Source organism: Hemicordylus capensis, chromosome 14 (genome assembly GCF_027244095.1).
Source record: "Hemicordylus capensis ecotype Gifberg chromosome 14, rHemCap1.1.pri, whole genome shotgun sequence".
NCBI lineage: Eukaryota > Metazoa > Chordata > Lepidosauria > Squamata > Cordylidae > Hemicordylus > Hemicordylus capensis.
The window spans coordinates 17,125,987-17,146,925 of NC_069670.1; the positions used below are offsets into that span (position 1 = coordinate 17,125,987).

At 49.5% G+C, this 20,939-nt stretch overlaps 1 protein-coding gene across 7 annotated transcripts; it reads left to right on the plus strand.

The window, feature by feature from the left end:
* The first annotated feature begins 591 nt into the window (after positions 1-591).
* SF1 (splicing factor 1) lies at positions 592-19,254 on the plus strand. Of its 7 annotated transcripts, none has more exons than XM_053278030.1 (13): positions 592-1,144; positions 5,373-5,501; positions 8,908-8,983; positions 11,560-11,712; positions 12,148-12,237; positions 13,166-13,349; positions 15,379-15,494; positions 15,581-15,688; positions 16,093-16,273; positions 16,647-16,896; positions 17,056-17,112; positions 17,227-17,388; positions 17,974-19,254. In XM_053278030.1, the coding sequence occupies exons 1-13, from the start codon at positions 694-696 to the stop codon at positions 18,312-18,314; spliced, it is 2,298 nt and encodes a 765-aa protein (XP_053134005.1). In that variant the 5' UTR covers positions 592-693; the 3' UTR covers positions 18,315-19,254. The 7 variants fall into 7 exon arrangements, with proteins under 7 accessions (XP_053134005.1, XP_053134009.1, XP_053134006.1 ...); XM_053278031.1 differs by having other exon boundaries at positions 593-1,144; positions 17,227-17,392; XM_053278032.1 differs by having other exon boundaries at positions 593-1,144; positions 17,061-17,112.
* The last annotated feature ends 1,685 nt before the right edge of the window (positions 19,255-20,939 follow it).

Below are 20,939 nucleotides of genomic sequence, written 5' to 3' on the forward strand. Positions count from 1 at the left end.
GAAAGTACAAAACGGCATCAAAACGAAACAGGAAAACTTTTCTACAGTCAACTGAATTGTCAGTCTAGTTATAGTGCATAGTTGTAGTCTATGCTTCTGAAATGGCGGCGGGGAGACAACCACTGCGGTGGGAGGCCGGGCGCGGAGGTCTGCCAATCAAAACTCCCCGCGGCTACCCTGCCCAATAGGAGTAAGAGGTGCATCGACGTCACATCCCACCCTCGAATGCTCATCTCTAGCAGATGCCTACTAAGCTCCCCCCCCAGGGCTCTCAGCGGGGCCACTCAGCTCAGCCAATCAGAGCTCGGCTTTCCACCTCGGGAACCCGCCCTCCGCCCTCACTCCCTTTCTATACGTTGGTTCCCACCAATCTTCCCGCCCACCGTGCTCCGTCCCAATCCGTGCAGCGTGCGACGCACTCTCCTTTGGAGCGACAGCGGATGCGCCCAACGAGGCCCCGCCCCGCCCATTGGTGCCTCCGCGCCAATCCCTTCCCGGCTCCGCGGAACCTCCCAATTGCTGCGCGCTGCGGAGCGGACGGTGTGACGTCAGTCCAACCGCGTCTTGCGCGGGCGGTTGAGCGACGTCGCCCTCGGCCAGTAGGCGGCCGCCGCCTTTGTGAGGCGAGGCTTTGGCGTGGAAGGTTCGCGAAACTGCCGCCGCCATTAGGCGCTCCGAAGCGCTGATCTGCCTATGGCGACCGGAGCGAACGCGACGCCGCTGGGGAAGCTCCACCCGCCTCCGCCTCCTCCGCCGGGCAAGGCCGGCTATCCGCTCCCTCCGCCGGGCCTGGTGATGCAGGGCCCGCCGCCCCCGCCGCCTCCGGGCCCCGCGCAGGCCCAGCCGCAGCCAGCCATCCCCAGCCTCATGGCGGCCGCCGCCTTCCCCTTCGCCGCGCTGCCGCCGCCCCCGCCGCCCCCTCCTCCGCCGCCGCCCCCGCCGCCGCAGCAGCCTCAGCCGCCCCCGCAGCAGCCCCCGCCGCCGCCGCCCCCGCAGGCCCAGCCGCAGCCCCAGCAGGGCCCCCAGTACGGCCAGTACCGCTTCCCCTCGCCGCCCCCGCCGCAGATGGGCCACGAGCAGCCGCCCCAGCACCTCCATCTCCACTCGCAGGACGACGGCGGCCAGGCCGGGGCCGGCAACCAAGGCAAGTCCGGGGTGGGGGTGGAGACGCGTGTCGAGGATCCACACGTGGCGCGTGGGCATTGGGGGCGGGGGTGGGCTTCTCTTGGTCTTCGGTGGCTTTTAGGGTTTTAAAAGTGGTTTCCGTGGGGTTCTATAATTATTGCATTATTTATTATTATTTTATTATTATTATTTATTGAGCTATTTTGGAAGGGCGATATAAAAATCAAATAAATAAATATCACATTTTAAAATTTTCGATTTCTATACCGCCTTTCCAAAAATGGCTCAGGGCAGTTTACACAGAGAAATAAATAAGATGGATCCCTGTCCACAATCCTGTTCACAATCTAAAAAGAAACACAAGATAGGCACCAGCAACAGTCACTGGAGGTTCTGTGCTGGGGGTGGAGAGGGCCAGTTACTCTCCCCCTGTTAAATAAAGAGAATCACCACATTAAAAGGTGCCTCTTTGTCAAGTTAGCAGGTATTGTGTGTGGACTTTTGTCAACTGCCTTGGGATGCCTTAGGAAAGAAAAGCAGTATGAAAAAATATATATAAATAAATAAATCTTCTCCCCACCACTACCCCGGGTCCATCAGATTGACTCTGGAGCTGGGCTGCAGAACTTTGGGCCTCACGCAGATGTTGAACTAAAGGTGCCGCAATCCCTGATGACTGGCTGCTGTGGCTGGGGATGATGGGAGTTGTAGTCCAAAAATGGCTGCAGGGCCGAACTTGTGGTGTCCCACTCTAAAGTGACTAGTTTGGGAGAGTGGTGGAGTGGGTATTAGGGGAGTGAGGATTTTCCTATACCAATTAGCTCAACAATTTGTTAAATAAATAAATGCTGGTAGAAGTAAGGTAATTGATGATATTCTGACCTAGCTTGTTGCTGGGATACACAAATTAATGAATGAGCCACCTTTAAGAACAGAACTTTTAAAATAATTAACTCAGGTTATAGAACTGTTAAATACAATGACTTAACTTCCTCATCCTTTGCAGGAAAGATTCTGTGGGGGAGAGAACCCACTGCCTCCTTGCTAAACTTTCGAGTTATCCTTGCTCATTGAGAGCACGTGATTGGGCTATGTGGGTGTTTCAGTCTCACAACCTGATTGTGTACATGTTTACTTGGGGCTAAGGCCCAGTGGGGCGCTGTCCTCCCTGTGATGCAATACTAAATATGCAAGTTTTGCAAGTTAGGATTGCAGTCTTAAGTTGTAGTAAATAACTTTATATTGTATTGTATTTTCCCCCCACTTCTTGGACAAATACTGTCTCCCAAAGAGGCTCGTGCTGCAGGATGTACTCTCGGCCTTTTTATTGGCAAACTGATTTGAGCATACATGTGTAGTGGAAAGTGGTGTGTGTATGCTCATGCACACATAGGTGATGTTACATGTCACTGTTGTGGACTTCCCTGTGCAGTCTTGACATTGGTATACATCTGGTACGAGAGTCCACAGTTACTAGAGAAATCTGGCTTTTGTACATGCTCTTTCAAAGTAAAGTGTGCCATCAAGTCGATTTCGACTATTGGCACCCACAGAGCCAGGTTGTCTTTGGTAGAATACAGGAGGGGTTTACCCTTCCGAGATCGCTGCTGCCCGATATAGGAGTTTCCCATAGTCTAGGAAATATACCAGCGGGTATTCATCCAGCAACCTCTGGCTTGCTAATAAAGTCATTTCCTCGTTGTGCCATTAGGTGTCTTGCTCTTTCAAACAGAGGCCAAAAAATACCCTAATATGACTTAAACCAGGCCTGCACAACATAAGAACTGGCCCACGGGGTTTTTTTTGGCTGGCCTGCAGGTATATCTTGCAGCAACAGCACCCTCGAAAGGCAGACAGTCACTCTTTGAGTCAGTTACAGTGACTGAACAGGAAAACGGCCTATTTTTTGGCCAGTGTCTCTAGTCAAAATTGTAGGTCCCTTGACAAAGGGAAAAGATCCACCAGCAACTAATAACTGCTTTCATTAATATATGTAATAATTAATTGTGATGTATTAATGTGCTGAAAATTGACTTTGGCCCTCATATACCATGTCGTGGTTGGTTCCAGCCCGCCAGGGCATTTGGGTTGTGCAGCCCTGACTTAAACTAACATCCTGCTAGCTGAAATGTGGCATAGCCCAACACTCTTTCCTTGCTTTGACCTCTGAGGGCCAAAACCCAAGGCCTGAAGTTGCTCTTAATAGAGAACAGCACAGAGCAAGCAAAGCCCCTACTCATTGCTGTGGGTTGTCCTGTGAGACTCTCGAGCAGCATTGGGGAATGTTTCAAGAGGAGCTAGCAAAAGTTTTTATGTTTGCAGAATAAAGGCATCATTTATTACTTTTTGCGTAGCTTTATACAAGGAGAGCACATATAAATTACACACATATATACGTACCATGAATATACTACATTAAGGGAGTTTAGCATAGTGCTTATATGTAGATATATACATTCATAATCAAAATGCATGATCTTAATAAACCAGAGTGTTTTGCTTTATATATCACAACACAATGTATTTCTACATCTCTTCTCTTTTCCATACCCCCCCCCCCCAAAAAAAAAAAAGAGAAAGAAAACAGGTCTGGGAGGTCACGTTGATGTTTGAACTTGGCTTCTAGAACTATGCTGTAAACACAAACTAATTTCATTCTACTCGGTCAATATTCATGGGAGATACTGTGCGATAGCAAAGTGTATGAGCAAAGCTCACTTGGTTTGGCTGGTTTATTTTAGATCATGCACACCCTTTTCCGACCACATTTAACATCTGCAGTCAGTCCTTATGTGTCTGATAAAGAATAATTTTGCCTGTAAGAAATTCTGCAGTGCTAAGAAATGTAATGTGGCAAGTGCTGTGGGTCTCTCTCTCTCTTTGCTACAGAATGCTGATATGGCTACTGTGGGGAACGTGTGAATGAACCACACTTATTTATGAACAATATTTGTGCGACTCACACTGAGTCGTCTGGGTGGGGAAGGTTCCAGAAGCATGCCGACCCCACCAAAAAAGAGTGCAAGGCGCATGCAGAGCTCTCTTTTGTCTATAATAGGGAAGAGGGTGTTAGGGCAGCAGGAGCCTTGTAGTTGAGCAGTCACTAAGAGGAATAGAAGAGGCATGGGACTGAAGCATTGTGTTGAGAGGCATAGTTAAGTCATGGGCAGATTTGGAAGGAATTGTGTAACTTGGAACGCTGGTGCCACTGGAAGTGTTGAAGCTAGTTTCCTCTGGCCATGGAAGAAAAAGGAAGCCTGCTTGCAGAAGGCCTGCTACAGAAGACTGCAGATTGCTTTTGCAGAAAGACTGCTTTTCTCCCTAGTTTGACTTTAAGGGCATTTAATTCTTTGTGGATTTCAACATTTTCCAGAAGAACCCGCTTTGTAAATCTTGAAATAGAACAAGGTGCCTTAAGGAACCTGTGGTTCTACTAAGAGTGTGTTGCTCTTGGTGGTCATCTGGTGTCAACCCTCTAAAAAGTTAAACACATACCTTAAAATACCTGGCCGTGCATTCAGAGAAATTGAAATGCAGACATGTTAGCAAAAGAAGACAGCAAGCATGCTGCTGACGACACGTGCTTCAGACACTATAGTGGAAGTGAATGAGGAGAAGTCACTGATCTAGAGCCAAAAAACGCTTGTAGGAGGTTCCTGTAGCCCTATTGAAACATTCTGTCACAATAAATTGATTCTATATTTCTTCTGTGTTATGTTAGAGTTGATGTGCATGTTTTCTGTACTTAATTAGCCGTGCTGTTTAGTGGCTTGGTTGGCTCAGAGTTGACTAAGCCTTGTTAGAGAGGGGCTAATTGAATAGAGAGTCTCTCTGGGCATAGGTTTTTCACATTTGAACTGTGAGATAAGTAGACATTCAGAAAGGGGTGTGTATGGTTCCAGATGTCCCCATGATACCTTTATTAGGGTTAACATACAATGTTTAAATCGGCAGATAACATACACAGAGAAAGAAATGACTTGCCCTGAGCATGCAGCATACATAAAGTGGGATGAGATTAAAATCCAGAGGAACCAAGAGTTGATTCCCTGGTTGTGAGAACTCAAACAGTCCATCCATGTGTTCAGTGAAGCCATCCTGTGGGAGTTTGATTTGGGAAAGGACTGGGATCGCCTTGTTGGTTTGGAGATGCAAGAAGTGCTTGGGCAGTGCTAGTTGTGGCTCAGGAGAAGCTGAACCTTGGCGTGTAATAACTGTTCCTATAAAAGAAATCTATGTATCTGTAGATTTCCCAAATAAGAAGAGGAAGAGGAGCAGATGGAATCAGGATGCCATGGACCAGAAGACTGTTATTCCTGGCATGCCCACAGTCATCCCTCCTGGGCTTACCCGTGAACAAGAGAGAGCTTATATAGGTAAATATTTGTGTTTTTCCTTTCATTTGTTCATGTCAGTGTTGATCCAGAGAGTGTTCTTGTCTGTTTTGTGTTGGAGGCATTTAAAATGTCTGCTTTCAAAAGCTTGGGTTATTGTGACCTTGTTTTCAGTACTTAAAATAGATAATATTCACATCTCTGCCTAGAGTGAACTGTGGCTCCATCCCAGCTCCCTGTCCTGTGAGACTGAAACAGTGTCCTCCACAGGCACAGTAGAAGTGCTAAGGAAGCGACGGGGAATGAAAACTTGCTGAAAGTCACTGAATTGGCCAGTAAACTCTATAATCAGCCAGGTCTCTTGTTAGCTTCGCAGACCCCTTGCTTGCGGAGAACATGAGAGTCTCCTTTCAAGCTGTATTGTTTGGAAGCAAGTACCACTTTCACAGCAAAACATTGCAAACCAGCCTGACCACGGTTCGCCTCTGACTTTCTCTTACATTACTATTCTAATTCTTGGAAGCCCAAATGGTCTCCCAGGTGGTGAAGATTTTTGATGCCACTCAAAAGAAGGAGAAAGTGTCCTCTCACTTCAGATTCTTGGCATCTTCAAGCGCTTTGAGGGTGTTGGGTTAGCTTGGGCCTCTGTGCTCCGTGTACACCATTGCTGGGAAAGGGATGTTGCTTGGTTCTATAGGAATTGTGGTGTTGGAACTGTTAACTGTGAAACTGTGGGAGAGGCAAATGTCAATGTACTTATGTGGGGGGGCGAAGACATCTTTTCAACTTGTACTAGGAAATGTGGTGTGAATGTTAACTTTGCTTGTGAATAGTGATCAATACTCTGGCAGAAATCATCCAAGTGTGCTCAGATATTGCTCTCTCTCCCCCTTGCCTTCTTAATAAAGCAAGGTTTGGGGTGACTGCCTTAATGTTTCATCCCAGTTCATTTTAGGATTGCAAATTTAAGTTTTTAACGCCTTTCTTGTGCACAAATCACTTAGGATTTTGATATCACAGTCAACTATCAAGAGCTGCTTGGCTGCTGCTGAGCCTGTTACTAGACTATTTTCAGGTCATTAAAGTAGTTTCTATACAGCACAGATTAATGTTCTGTCCGAGTCAGGCTAATTTCCTATTCTGGAAAGGTGTGCCACTTCCTGGAGGTTGGTGATGCTGGTTTCTTCTGCACGACTTCCTTACATGATAGAAAGTGCCCCTTTCTTGACATTTCTGGAGTTGCCTTTTAGCTTACCTCAGTATAGACCTAGCATTATCTCAGTATAACCAAGAGACAGATTGCATTGTCTTGAGCTTAACCTCTGCCTGAAAATAACACAATCTGTGCTGAATGGGTAGCAGAACTGCTGGGCAATGAGGGAGAATGGTTGATTGGGAAAGCTGACTGTAAGAAAGCAGTCTCTGATGTTAAGCCACTGGATTTAGAAGTGCATTTCTAAAAAATCTGAAAGGCAATTCCTTGAGCAGCTCTATCAGGCTCCAGCTGAAACAGCCCCATCAGTGAAGGGATAGAAAAGGCCAGAATTCTCATGCTATGTGAAGATTTGAGAAATGAGTGCTCCACTAACTTAATGAACTGGTGTAGTGAAGTTGGGACCGTTTCTCCAGAATTCAGCTGGGAGGGGGGACGAGGAGGGGTTATTCAAACTGAGCCAAAATACCACCAAGCAAAGATATACCCACACTGTTTAATCTGAACAATGTGAAAAGATTAACTTGTGTATGGAGTGCATACAAAATTCATCCCCTTATTTAATATTGATCTCCTTGTTGAAAAGACTGGATGGACAAATGGACAGCTAGGTTGATGAGAACGTAGCCTGTCTCTCGTGGACCTCCTGAACAAGACTCCACCCTTATCTGGAATTCCAGATGCACCATTCTACTCACTGCCTGACACTTACTCAGTGGTACTCCTCAAGAGTTTCTCTGCAGGATTACTAAATCTCAATAGAACTTTATCCAGCTAAATTAACTAGGATGCCAGTCACTGAATTCTGTATTAGCAGAAGTACTCATGGGATCCTGGGAGGATAATCTTTTTTAGTTTTCTATATGCCAGTGAGCAAAGGGTGTGCTCTATTTTAACAGTTGTACTCATCCCTATGGAACGTCTTGATCTTAAGGGATTATAATGCTCTTAAAGTGTCCCCTGTGTTCTCAGTATTGGTTAAACACTGGTCTCAGGAGTCCACAATGGCTCAGTAGCAAGCCGTTTTGTGTACATTGCTGACACACACACCCCACCAGTGCCAGAGTACTTCGATGCAGGGAGAGGTCATCCCACACTAGGCTTCTACCTGCACCAAAACTTGGTGTGGAAGAAGAAACCTTCCCTGAGTTCTCTGTAATACTTGGAGGAAGAGGATTTGTGTATGGGATGTTCTCTCTCGCCAGTGAGGGAATTTATTGAAGCCAGGATTGTCAACTAGTGATATTAATAGTACCACATGGCAACATGCCTAATTACATAGCATGTTCTATTATCTCTGTGTCTTTTCATTAGTACAGATGTGGGTATATCTTTGCTTTGTGGTATTTTGATCTGCAGTCCACAGCCACATACTCCAGAGAGATGTCAGTGGGCCTTGAAAACAAGGGGCTTGGGGGCTGCGTCCCAAAACCAGCTCTGCCTTTGATAGTCTCCACTACCTGGGCACCTCCTAATAATGACCTTGCACTCGGTTGGATGAACAAAGAATTGAAATGTGATGTTCTGAGTCTAAAAGCCAATTGCTGAATGTTTGACATTTGCTGTTAGTACTGCCTACTTGATTGTCTGTGTGCGGCAGGGGATAATCGGCATATTAAAGCATGTTAAGCTTTCTCTTACTGGTGCATTTCAATGTTTGGTGTGTGTTAGTTAGCCAGGGTAACCAATACACATAGAAGCGTGTCCTATAAGCCGCAATCTCAAGAAAAAGAGAAGACTTTGCTAAACTGGTATGAACTGTGTGAATCTTTTGTTTGAAATCTCATCTCAAATTGGCCCCATCAAAACAGGACTGTTCAGACATTTAAAATGAGTATGATAACTATGAAATTGGTGATATCCCTCGTTCCCCTGGAAGTCTTTGACCGCTGCCAGTTAATAGCAAGTCAGGTTGGTTTTCTTCAGAGGCTGGAAATCAGACGCGCAGACTAGAGAACTCCTTTGCTGATTTTCAAATGTGCTTTGCTTCCTGATGAATCCTTTTTGAAGATGCACTAGAAATAAGTGTAAGAGCAAGGAAGGTCTTTTCTGGATTTCTGATGAGCGTATTTGACTGGCATAACATGGTGGGGTCTCTTGGTTTTTATATTGACGTATCAGTCGTCCCTTGCAAATTCTCCAGTTCTTCATGCTTTGATGTTGCGAGTTGAGATGTTTTTTGGTAACATTGTCTTTTTTCCATCCTTTTTTCTTTCCTAACCTGGTTTCTTCCAGTGCAACTGCAGATAGAAGACCTGACTCGTAAACTGCGCACAGGAGACCTGGGCATCCCCCCTAACCCTGAGGACAGGTTGGGAAAACAGTTTTAACCAGCTGACAGTAACACTTTTTACCTTTTTCAATAAAATTTTGGTGGCATCGTAATGTCAGTTCAATGAAATTTCTTCCTAATGAAATGCCTTCAGTAATCTGTCTGACAGACGTGGTAGCTGAGAGCTTACTATTAGGGGGAAGGTGAAACCAGAAAGGGATACAGCTTCCATCCTTGGTGTGAGATTCCTAAGCCTGTAGATTGTCATTACTATTAACCTGATTTAAGAATATATATATATTTATGGTGGCCAACCTACTAAACAATGTGCAGTGCTGGTATGGGTCCAGGTGTTCAGAGGTCTTTCTCACAGGTTCACACTGAGGAATCCTCAGCACAGCCCTGAGCCTGACAGCAGCCTGGGGACTTTTTCTGACCGCTGATTTTACAGTGCTTTCCATGTGGCGGCTGAGCATGGTCTTTACACCAGATGGGTACTAACCAAGTTTCTTTGGTAGCAGCTACTACACAGCATTGGCCAGTATCTTGGGAATTGGGGCCCAGGCAGTACTGTACCTGCAGTGTGCGAAATTCGACACCTGTGGTTTCCTTGGGCTTCAAGTGTCATCCAACAAAACAACAAGTTGTGTGTGTGGTTTTTTTTTAATTGGCTTGTCAGCATTAATTTACTTATCAGAAGGTAAAAACTGGGGTTTGTGTGTTGGCATGTTACACAACTTGTAAACTAGATCTTGAGAGTGGAGTACATTAAAAACCCATTTTTTCCTTAAATCCAGCCCATCTGAAGTTGCCATTTGGGGCAGTAAATGTCATGAGGCTGCCAGTAGTTTTGGAGGCCTTGAAAGAAACGGGGATCTCAACTCTAGTTCTTGGGGTACCATGTTGCGTATCCTCACATAGGCAAAGAACAGCTAAGGAATGCTTTTTGGGGCTCTTTCTTTTAACCATGATAATGGGGCTTTAGGTTAAACTTGACAGGTGAACTCATTCTTGCTGGGAATAGATTTACATGCTTTCCTTTTGTGCTTGAGAAGAATGAATCAGGGCAGCTGGCCAAAGAGGTTTCTCTCATGTGAATGTTAATGCTGAACTGGGGGTGGAGGATGCCATTGCTTCTTTGTGGTCTTCATATGTAGAATGTTTGAACAGTCCTTTCTCGGAATGAGACCATCCTGGTTAAAAAGATCCGATACCATTAACATAACAGTGAAAAGAATGAATTGTCTCACTTGCAAAAGGGCTTTTACTGTTGAAAGCATGACCCTGTTAAATACTTTCAGCTTGAAACTCTTTTCTAAAGGTTTAATCTTGGGATCAAGCAATTTATTAATTATACATGTCTTTGTGTTTAAAATGACTTACTAGCTAGTAAATGTGGATTGGGGGTTGGAATTGATTCACATGCCTTTTGGGACTGCTAAGCTTTCTCAGGTCCTAGAAATGGAGGTGTAACTTAGACATGATTACTCCTGACCAAACCTGACCTTTTTATTTCATATTCTTGTGTTGATGATTCACTTCAGGCTGAGAAGACATTGGGATCAACTGACTCTAATCAATCCTTTAACCAGCTAGGAAGAAAGCTTGTCTAACTAAAAACCCAAGCTTTAGGTCTTTCATTACTTCAAGGATGTATTTTTTTATAACATGATCAATATCTCTTCCCTTCTTGCAGCTAACTCTAAATTTTTATTTCAATACGTTTGGGGAAAGGTCCATAAACTTAAACAGAGTTCTAGGCGTGTGGCTTTTTTTTACCGCAAGTGCAGCTGTGGTAAAATCAAACTGACTCTTTTTAATTTTAGTGATAACCCTTTTGTTTGGTAGAACCCCTGGGCTCCTAAGCCGCACGGAGACAGCAGATCTGCCTCTAGCAGTTTACAGGCCCAGACTGTGCCATGAAGTGGGGGCAGGGGGGGCTCATTCAGCCTGCACCCACCCCTGTTCTCTGACCCTCAGACACAGTAAACAGGTTGAGTCGGCTTTGATGCAGCCAGCAAAGTGGAGGGAAAGCCAGGAGAGCAGCCAGGACCCGTCCAACGTGGTGCCAGTGAATTAGTCTTAATTTGGATTGCCAGAAAGAGTCTGCTAGAAACTTAACCTGTTCATGTTACTGTTCTGATGTTTTTTTTAAAAAAGTCCAGAGTTAACCTGAATAATTCTTTATTGATTTACCTCCTGCACCAGGGTTCTTTCTAAATGTTTGGCTCCATGGAATTAATGAAGTTGGAAAGTTTGTTCTCTGTGTGAATCAACTTTCTCCATCTTCCCTGCCCCCCCTCCCCTTTTTAACGACAGGCACACTCATGGCAAAGGTCCTGTCATGGCTGTGTGTGACCCCACTCCCTCTTCTACACCCCTCCTCCCCCCAAATAAAACACCCCAGTTTTCCCCCCCTCCTGGTAGCAGGCCATGGTTTGCTACAGCCGCCTTGTCCCTGTGACATTAATGGGCATGAGTGAGTTTACACCTTCCTTTCCTGTGGTCTCTTTTAATTTTTTTCTAAATTGCGCTAGAGTTGAGGGGAACCTGTGCTTAATAAGTGGCCTTGAGCATTCAGCTGCCTGGGGAGTCACTGAGTTGTTCCCCCCCAGGTCTCCTTCTCCGGAGCCGATCTACAACAGCGAGGGGAAGCGCCTGAACACCCGCGAGTTCCGGACCCGCAAGAAGCTGGAGGAAGAGAGGCACAACCTGATAACGGAGATGGTGGCGCTCAATCCGGACTTCAAGCCACCAGCTGATTACAAGTAAGTCAGGGAGAGGAGCCCAGGTTGGCCTGTCCGCTGCCTGGCCCTCATGCTCTGTACTGAGGCTGGTGCCACAGACCTGCCTCTTAATGCAGGGTTTGACAAATCCCAGGCGCCAGGGAGCCATGGCACCTAGAAAATTAACTGTAGCGCCTAAACTAGGATATTCAGAGGTAGAGTTGCTTGCTAAAAGCTTTACTTGTCCCACGCAGGCCCGTTATATTACTTGTAAAGGGGATAAAGAGAAGCCCGTTTACCCCCAACATTGATCGCCACATCTGGTACTTTTGCCAAGTGTCCATTGTTCCTAAATTCTTGGGCTGGCTCCTATATCCAAAGAAAATTCCTGTCTTAACCAGTGCCACATGAGCTTGGCTATTGGGTTCACTGTGGTTCGCAACCAGGTCTTCATACTTGGCATCTAATCCTTCTCAGACCTCCAGCAACCCGAGTGAGTGACAAAGTGATGATCCCGCAGGACGAATATCCTGAGATTAATTTCGTTGGACTTCTGATCGGACCCAGGTAAGAATGTACATTTCTTCTGTGGAGGCTGGTTGACGGCAAGGTGTTTGCAGGGGTCAAGAATCGAAAGCTAGGGCAGCTGTGGGTGGTTGTGGGAAATGTTGCACCACAGCTCCTGCCAGAACATGGGGAGAGTTCACTGGGGCGACTCCTTGAATGCAAGGGATTCAAAGGTGTCTGTCACCATCCACTTTATTTTAATGTGGGGCAAACAACTCTTTCCATATAAGATTCCTGGGGGTGGGGGGAGTGGCAAAACCCTCCCTATAAGAGCTGAGCAAGCCTAGGCCTCTAAAGGCCAGCTTGCTTTCTCAGGGCACTCCTGGGCCAGAAAAACTCAAGAAGAGGCTTTCTCCTCTTCTGTAGGTGGCTGTGAGTGTAGTGGCCACCCAGTCCTCTGGATTAGTCCTTCTGTTTTGTTTCTCCAGGGCTTTCGCCCTTATTAGGAGAGGCCCACCCTCCCAGCAGTTGCTCTGAATGAGGCCTAGTCCTCCTTCAAAGCCTTCCCTTGTGACATGTGGTGGCGGCGTTAAGTGGTGTAACATTTGAAGTGCAAGCCCTACTTCTACTTAGCGTGCTTTTCTCTCTAACCAGAAAAATGCCCAGTTGAATGGTTTGCTGTTACTACTTAGTGAATTCACCAGTAAATGGGTGTGGAGCATCTTGGGAATATTTTGTATTTCCACTTTTCCACAGTATTTTGGGTTTTAATAGTTTTGAGATTTTAATTCTAGTTCAGACCAGGGCTCCTGCCTAGAGCCTGTTCTGTGCCACACTCTTTGCCTCAATACAGATGAATTCAGGGCCATGGAATTGAGCTCCCAGGCTTGTCTGGAGCCGTGGTGGTGCGCTCTCTCTCTCTCTCCCCCTTTGAAGGCAGACCCTGCCCCGCCCCCACTAACTCACTTTGGGGTATTTTTCTCTCCAGAGGGAACACACTGAAGAACATTGAGAAAGAGTGCACCGCCAAGATCATGATCAGAGGCAAAGGCTCTGTGAAAGAAGGGAAGGTGGGGCGGAAAGATGGCCAGATGCTGCCTGGCGAGGACGAGCCGCTGCACGCGCTGGTCACTGCGAACTCCATGGAGAACGTGAAGAAGGCTGTGGAACAGGTAAAGGGCCCACCTCTGGGCCAGTGCAGGGGCCAGAGAGTTGCCTGGCCCAGCCTCCAGGAGTCACATGCAGTCCAGGCCACAATAAGTCACAACAAGCAAAGAAGAAATTAGACAGAAAAGGTACATTCTGAGCAGATGGTTCCAGGGAGCTCTTGTAAGTGAGCCAAGCTGCACGTTGCAGGGATAGAAGCAGGAAGAGAGGAAAAGCGCCCCCCCAAAAAAGTGGTAGTTATTAGGCAGCCTGGGAAAGGAGACTCCCTCCTGATCCTAAATATGGCAGTTGGCTACACCCAGAGCAGCAGAGTCATGAGAGAGCCTTTGGGGTACTCTTTCTCATGCTTCTGTCCTACGTTTCTTCCACTCTGTCACTCAAGGTGGTGTGCATAACGTCCCAGGCACGTTGACCATGACCAGACCGGCTTAATTTTAGCAATATTCTAGGGTCATCTGCTTTTAGATAATGCCCTGGGACACCATCCTGTTAGCCCAGCTGTCTCATTTAAATACCAACCTCAGGATTGCTGTAAGAGCTGGTTAGCACAGTCTCATTTCAGTGATAATTCCAGATGATGCTTAAACATATACAAATAAGTCCAGTGACAACAGGAAGAGGTGCCCCAGGAATTCTGTTGTCTGCCAGTTTGCTTCCTTCCAAAGGGACTTCTCAGATGTTTAGTAATAGAAGATCACTGAAACTTTCAGATGTCTCTGCCTCTCGCCATTAGCACAGTTTGGAGGCCCACATCCTTGGGTTGGTTCAAATCTGCAAGTGTTGCTAAGCTCCATCTCTCCTCCCTGATGGGGCACGGAAGACTAGTAGAGTACCTAGGGGGAAATCTGCCTTCCAGAAGCGTTGGTGTAAAAAATGCTTGGGATGGGGAATTCCTTCTTAGCATTTCCTACCATCATCAGTAACCGAATCTAGCCAGTTCGGCAGCATACCAGGGCTGCAGAACGAGAGTGGAAGAGTTCAGACAGACATCGAATTTGTTCTTTGATACCTTTGACTCTTTCCGTATTGATTCTCTAAGTGTTCTAGAGTTAGCTTGCAGCTCAAAGGCCTCTCGCGTGCCTCAATGCACTGCGTGCTTTAATGATCTGTGAGCAGGTATAGAAGTGGGCGATTGAACTCTCTCATGCTAACTTGGCAAACCCTGCTAATTTGGCAGAGAGGCACCTTTAATAATGTGTCATTTCTCTTTATTGACCAGGGGGAGAGTAACTGGCCCTATCCACCCCCAGCATAGTACCTCCAGTGACTGCTGCTGGTGTCTATCTTGTGTTTCTTTTTAGATTGTGAGCCCTTTGTGGACAGGGATCCATCTGATATATTATTTCTCTGTGTAAACCGCCCTGAGCCATTTTTGGAAGGGCGGTATAGAAATCAAACTGATGATGATGATGATGATGATATTATAACTGTAGTCGAGAAGAAAGAAAAACAAGTTAAAATAATTGACATAGCAATACCAGGGGATAGCAGAACAGAAGAAGAAAAATAGAAAAAATAACAAAATACAAAGATCTACAAATTGAAATTGAAAGGCTGTGGCAGAAGAAGACCAAAATAATCCCAGTGGTAATTGGCGCCCTAGGTGCAATTCCAAAACAACTTGAAGAGCACTTCAACGCTATAGGGGCCACAGAAATCGCCATCAGTCAGTTACAAAAAGCAACATTACTGGGAACAGCCTATATTCTGCGACGATATCTATAATAACAGCGACAACATTAATAATAAAATTTAGCCGTCCCAGGTCCTTGGGAAGGACTCGATGTCTGGATAAAACAAACCAGTCAATAACACCTGTCTGACTGTGTAAACAAATAATAATAATAATAATAATAATAATAATAATAATAATAATAATGTAAACAGATTAACGACAGCAAGGAAAACATATCCACTAGAAACTGTTCCGTATTTTGGCAGCCCCTGGTGTCCCTGGGAAGGCAGATGAATGTTTGTTTCTTGGTTCTGTGGAGTGATGCGGCTGTTTGTGTCTCTCTTGTCTCTCTTTCCTAGATCCGGAACATCCTGAAGCAAGGCATTGAAACGCCAGAGGACCAGAACGACCTGCGCAAGATGCAGCTGCGGGAGCTGGCCCGCCTGAACGGGACTCTGCGTGAGGATGACAACAGGTGCGTATGGGTGCTGTTCTGGTTTTGCCTGGTGGGAAGAGTCTCCTCTTGGTTGTCCTTCTGGTCTGACTGCCGTCCCTCTTCAGGATTCTGCGCCCCTGGCAGAACACGGAGACACGTAGCATCACCAACACCACGGTGTGCACCAAGTGTGGAGGAGCTGGCCACATTGCCTCGGACTGCAAGTTTGCCCGGTAAGTGTCTCATGTGGTGGCCTGAGACGGTGTTGCTGGGGCTGAGTGGCAGGCACACCTTGCCCCCATGTCCTAGCTTGTAAGCATCTGGCTGTTGAAGTATGGTGGCGTCGCTGGTGAGTTGTCTGTGTGTGAGCATATGGCCCACCCATCATTGGGGAGTGCACTCACCAGGGGTTGGCGACCTGGGCTCTCCAGCTGTTGCGGAATTGATTGGGGCTGAGGCCGGTGAGGGTCAAGGCTGCCTGGGCCTACTCGAACCACAGCCCTGACCACTGTTTCTCCTGTGCGGTATTTAAACTCGTGTGATGGCTGCCCTCTATGGGCCTTGGGAGTTCTAGCAGTCTGCTTTTCATAGGGTGGTGGCCTCAGTTCACCACCGACAGAGCTCTTCCTCTTTACAGGCCCGGAGATCCCCAGTCAGCGCAGGATAAAGCACGGATGGACAAGGAGTACTTGTCTCTGATGGCTGAGCTGGGAGAGGCCCCCGTCCCGTCCTCGGTGGGGTCGTCTTCGGGACCTTCCAACCCACCCCTGCAAAGTGGCCCGAGACCGTCGGGGCCAGGAAACAACCAGCCGCCCCCTGTGAGTGACTGGACACCTCCCTCCAAGGGAAGGCCTTCCTCTCGGGCAAGCGGGTGTTTGGGGGAGTTGACTTTCCTGTGTGTTTGGAAAGGGAGTCGCCTGGCTAGCAGGACGGTGTTGTGCCCCTGCCAGGACGCCAGCAGAACTGTTGGGGAAGGTCTCGGCTGTTGTTGTGTTCCAGGCCAGTGTGGACTTGGTCGGGGCTGCAAAAGAACACGCCTCTTTGAGGTGGCTCTTGAACTGTATAATGCTTGCTGAAGATTCAGGAGCCAGAGGGCAGGAGAGTGCGGGTGGGTCTGCGGGATTCAGCTTCGATGGGTGGTGCTCTCTTACGTGCTTGGAATAGCCCCTCATCCTCCCTCCCTCTTCTTAGAACCGCCCACCATGGATGAACTCTGGTCCCTCGGAAAACCGGCCCTTCCACAGTATGCACGGTGGCGGAGGAGGGCCGGCAGGGCCTGGCGGCCCCCACAACTTTCCTCACCCCATGTCAAATATGGGAGGACATGGGGGTCACCCCATGCAGCACAACCCCAACGGCCCCCCGCCTTGGATACAGCCTCACAATCCGCCAATGAACCAGGGACCACACCCTCACGGCCCCCCAGGGCCCCACCACATGGGTGAGTACAATCCAGAATATCACGGGGTGGGGCAAGTTGAGGGGGGTCAGACGAAGTGTGGGCGTGGCTTGCCCTTGGGGCTTGTCCTCCCTTCCTGGGCAGGGTGTGGCCTGGTGCCTCCCAACGGTCACTAAGGCTACGGTCTCTCCTTCCCTTAAGATCAGTACCTGGGCAATGCGCCAGTGGGCTCTGGGGTCTATCGCCTCCAAGGAAAAGGTGAGTGCTTTCTCTCCCCGCGGCAGCGTTGTTCCAAGGGTTGTCTTCTTCACTGGTGGGGCAGGTGCAGAGGCTCTTCCCAGCTTCTGCTGAACGGCCTTTCTGGCCTTCCAGGTATGATGCCGCCTCCGATGGGTATGATGCCCCCGCCGCCCCCTCCGCCCAGTGGCCAGCCTCCCCCGCCTCCCTCTGGTCCTCTCCCCCCATGGCAGCAGCAGCAGCAGCAGCCTCCACCCCCGCCTCCCAGCAGCAGTACTCCCTTGCCATGGCAGCAAAGTGAGTAAGAGCACTTCTTTTATTTTTGCACCTCCGTGACCGTCGGTTGAGGGACTTGGGTAGGCCCCGGCGGGGGGGGGGTTATCTGCCCCGATGCGTGAAGGGCACCGAAGTGGCCTTCCGGGATCAGCAGCAGGCCCCACTCCCAGCATCAGCTCTGGCTCTGGCTGGCCAGCCCCTTCCTCTCCCCTCTGCCTGCATCTTGGTGTGGGGCTTGTGAGAAGTAGTGGGCCTCCAAGCTGCCTCTCCTTCCGTGGCCTTCAGTCCCTGCCCACCACTCTCCCTTTGCCCTTGGTTTGCAGCTACAAGCCTCTTGTGAGGTCTGGACTACCCAGAGTTGCTGCTCTGCCCCCAGGCCTGAAGGGTTGACACCTCCCCTCTGGTCCTTGGCTTGCAGGCCTAATGCCTCGGAGATGCTCCGCGGGCCTGCTCTTTGCATGGGGCAGGAAGCGCCTCGGGGTGGGGCTGGCCCTTTGCCTTGACCTGGCGGGAGAGAAGGGGGTCGGCCGTTGCTCCACTTGGTGGAGTTCGGGACCCCGCTGGCCACGGCCTCCTGGGCTGACCCTGGGCTGTGTTTGCTCCTAGATACGACGACCACCACCACCACGAGCGCTGGCACCGGGGCCCTCCCTCCATGGCAGCAGCAGCAGGGAACAGCGGCGGCAACTTCTACGGGGGCCCCGCAGATGCAAGGCAGCCCCTCCATGGTGCCTTTGCCTCCAGGGGTCCAGCCTCCGCTGCCCCCCGGGGCCCCGCCCCCTCCTCCGCCCCCGCCCCCTGGCTCCGCGGGCATGATGTACGCCCCTCCCCCTCCCCCTCCCCCCATGGACCCTACTAACTTCGTCACCATGATGGGGGTGGGGGTGCCAGCCTTGCCACCGTTTGGCATGCCCCCTGCCCCCCCACCACCCCCGCCACAGAACTGAAGGAGGGGTTTTTCTTACACAGTTGTCTTTCTTACCAATGTGGAGCCAGGAGAACCGGAGACCGGGAGCGAAGCCCGGCCAGGAGCCTACGAGGGATGGGTCCCCCCTCTCCGCTCCTCCCTCGGTGTTTTAGAGAGGTGTGTGACTCTTGTCAAATGCCTGGTTTGAGTGGCTGTCTGGTATCCTTGGCTAGCAGAACCCACCTCCCCCCTCAGGACACTAGTGCCGACGAGTCTTCCCCTCGGCAGTGAGGGCAGCCCACTCTCCCATCATGAGAGTGCGGAGCTTCTGGGGCGCACTCGCAGGGGGCCTTCCACGTCCTGCCATGGCGGCGGCAGTTCTGCAGAGCTGGGATGGTGGCTCTTGTCCTAAGATCTTCTGGCCAGGAGTAGTACTTTTTTGACCCCCTCCTTAGGAGACACCCTGTCGTGCACACCCATCAACACGTGTTCCAGTAGAGTTGAAGAAGCAAGTGGCTTTCTGTAGCGTGTCAGGGGCTGAGGTTGAGGGTGCCTGCGTGCGCCACAGCTGCTTGGAGGGGATTGGTTTTCTCCTCTGGGTCCCCATAGTGGGGGAAAGGTAGATCTCCCAGGATGGGTCTCCGTTGTAAAGATGGGGGGCTTTAAGCCCCGCCCCACTCTCCTGTAGTGTAGTTAAGGTGAAACGGCATCAAGAGAGCAGGTCCATCTATTCTGAAGTCCGTTGGCCTCTTGTCAGCTGCCTAGGAACTCCTTCCTTTCCTTTTCTTTTTTTTTTAAACGCATCTGAATGTTTTGTGGTTTGGGGTGGCCCCACCCCCAGATTGAGTGACTTCTGTTGACAATGACGTGTCCGTGCAACGCTCCATTCCGTCGCCTGTAACCATTTTCTTAATTGCTTTTTGTGTAAGAGGAAAACTGCAGCCGAGGGGAGGTTCTGATTAAATGCAGTTTTTAAAATAGCCCTTGTCCATCCCGTTCATTCATTCAAGGTGAGCCGAGGGAGTCGGTGGCGGGTCTCTGCCAGTAGGGGGGGGCCAAGTGCCACAGCTGGCTTGGGGAGGGGGGGTTGTGAGGCCTGAGGCTGAAGGCCCTGTTGAGGGGGGTCTGTCCATTCCTCGGCACTGCCGCCTCCTCCACTCTGGAAGTGCAGAGCTCTTGAACTCGCTCGCACGCCTTGCACGCCATTCAAGGCCCGTCGACCGCCCAGCCCGTTCCACTGTGGAACTGAAATTCCAAAACCGTTACTTGACTAGTCCTTGTGTGCGTGTTTGAAAGTGGTGCAGCTGCAGAACCGACTTCCCCTTTAAGGCAGGGCTTGCCATCTGGGCCGGCCGGCCCCTCGTCCTGCTCGACGGGAGTGCCTGTCCTGGTGTCCGCTCTGTGGGACTCGCAGGTGGTTCCTCCCCAGGCCGGAAAGGGATGTGGGGACGGGTTGCATTGTGTAGCAGTGATCTGGCTTCCAACTGCGCTCGCTCTCTTTCTCACCCGCCCGGTGGCCCCAGGGCCTGCGAGTCCTGTCCTCTTCACCATGCCATGTGAATTGTTCTTGAGCACCCAGTCTTCCTGGGCCTCGGCTCAGGCAGCTTTCTTCTTGTTGCTCCTGCTGTCCACCCCCTGAATACAAAAGCGCTCTCTCTCTCTCTCTCTCTCTCTCTCTCTCTCTCTCTCTCTCTCTCTCTCTCGGGAGCGGGAACATTCTGTTCTGAGGGTTAGAATGAGTTTGGTTGCTGTCCCTGCCTCGGGCACCCCACCAGCACAGTGTTGAAACGTGGGGGCGAGTCAGGGGGAGGCCAGTGTCTTCAAGGTGCTGCACTCGGAATCAAACCGCCAAGTGAGAGTTACGGACCCTTAAAATGATGCAGCTGTCTGCACTGGAGTGGGGCGGGGGGCATTTGCCCATTTGAAAACAGGAAACAGCTCCCAGCATGTATTCTTTCATCAGCACGTATGCCCCGGGCGGGGAAGCCCATGCAGATGACCAAGGTCACTGAGAAGAGTCTTTCCCAGGCTAGCCTGACCAGTTGGTCATTTAGATGCTTGCCAGTGAGGATTTTACTGTCTCTCCGGTGCAGATGGGTATTGTCCCAGCCACTGACTGGGTGGTGTGAAGGACTTGAATCCAGCCCCTGCACTCTTCTAATGGCTTCTCAGAACACCACCTCCTGCCCAGTACTAGATTGAGCTGCATGTCAAGAGGGCCTACAGTTGGCTTGGCGAGCATCGTGCCACTTAACTTGTGGTGGATCTGCCTGCTGTCCTAATGGGCCCCTTACCTGTCCCAGTGCTGTCCATGGGGCTACAGCAAAGGGCTTAACATATAAATGTTGGGGGTGTTTTTCTCCCCAGAGAAGGCAAGAGCTCACCCTGCAAGCCAGGGAGTTGGAGGCAGGGCAGGGCTGTGCTGTAAGGCACCTTCTGGAGTTGTGCAGCCGCCTCAGCTGATCAGGTTTCACCTCCAGCTGAGTCACCCCAGGCCTCTCTTCAGCTTTATGTCTGACCTTTTGACGGTGTGTCGTGGGATGAGACATAGTTGGAGAACACTGAAGTTGGTTCTTTTTCTCCTCCCCACTCACCATTTCTGATAGTCCTCCTCAAACACACACTGGTGTCTGAGGTTCCTGCAGCCTTCTTTTTAATACAAATT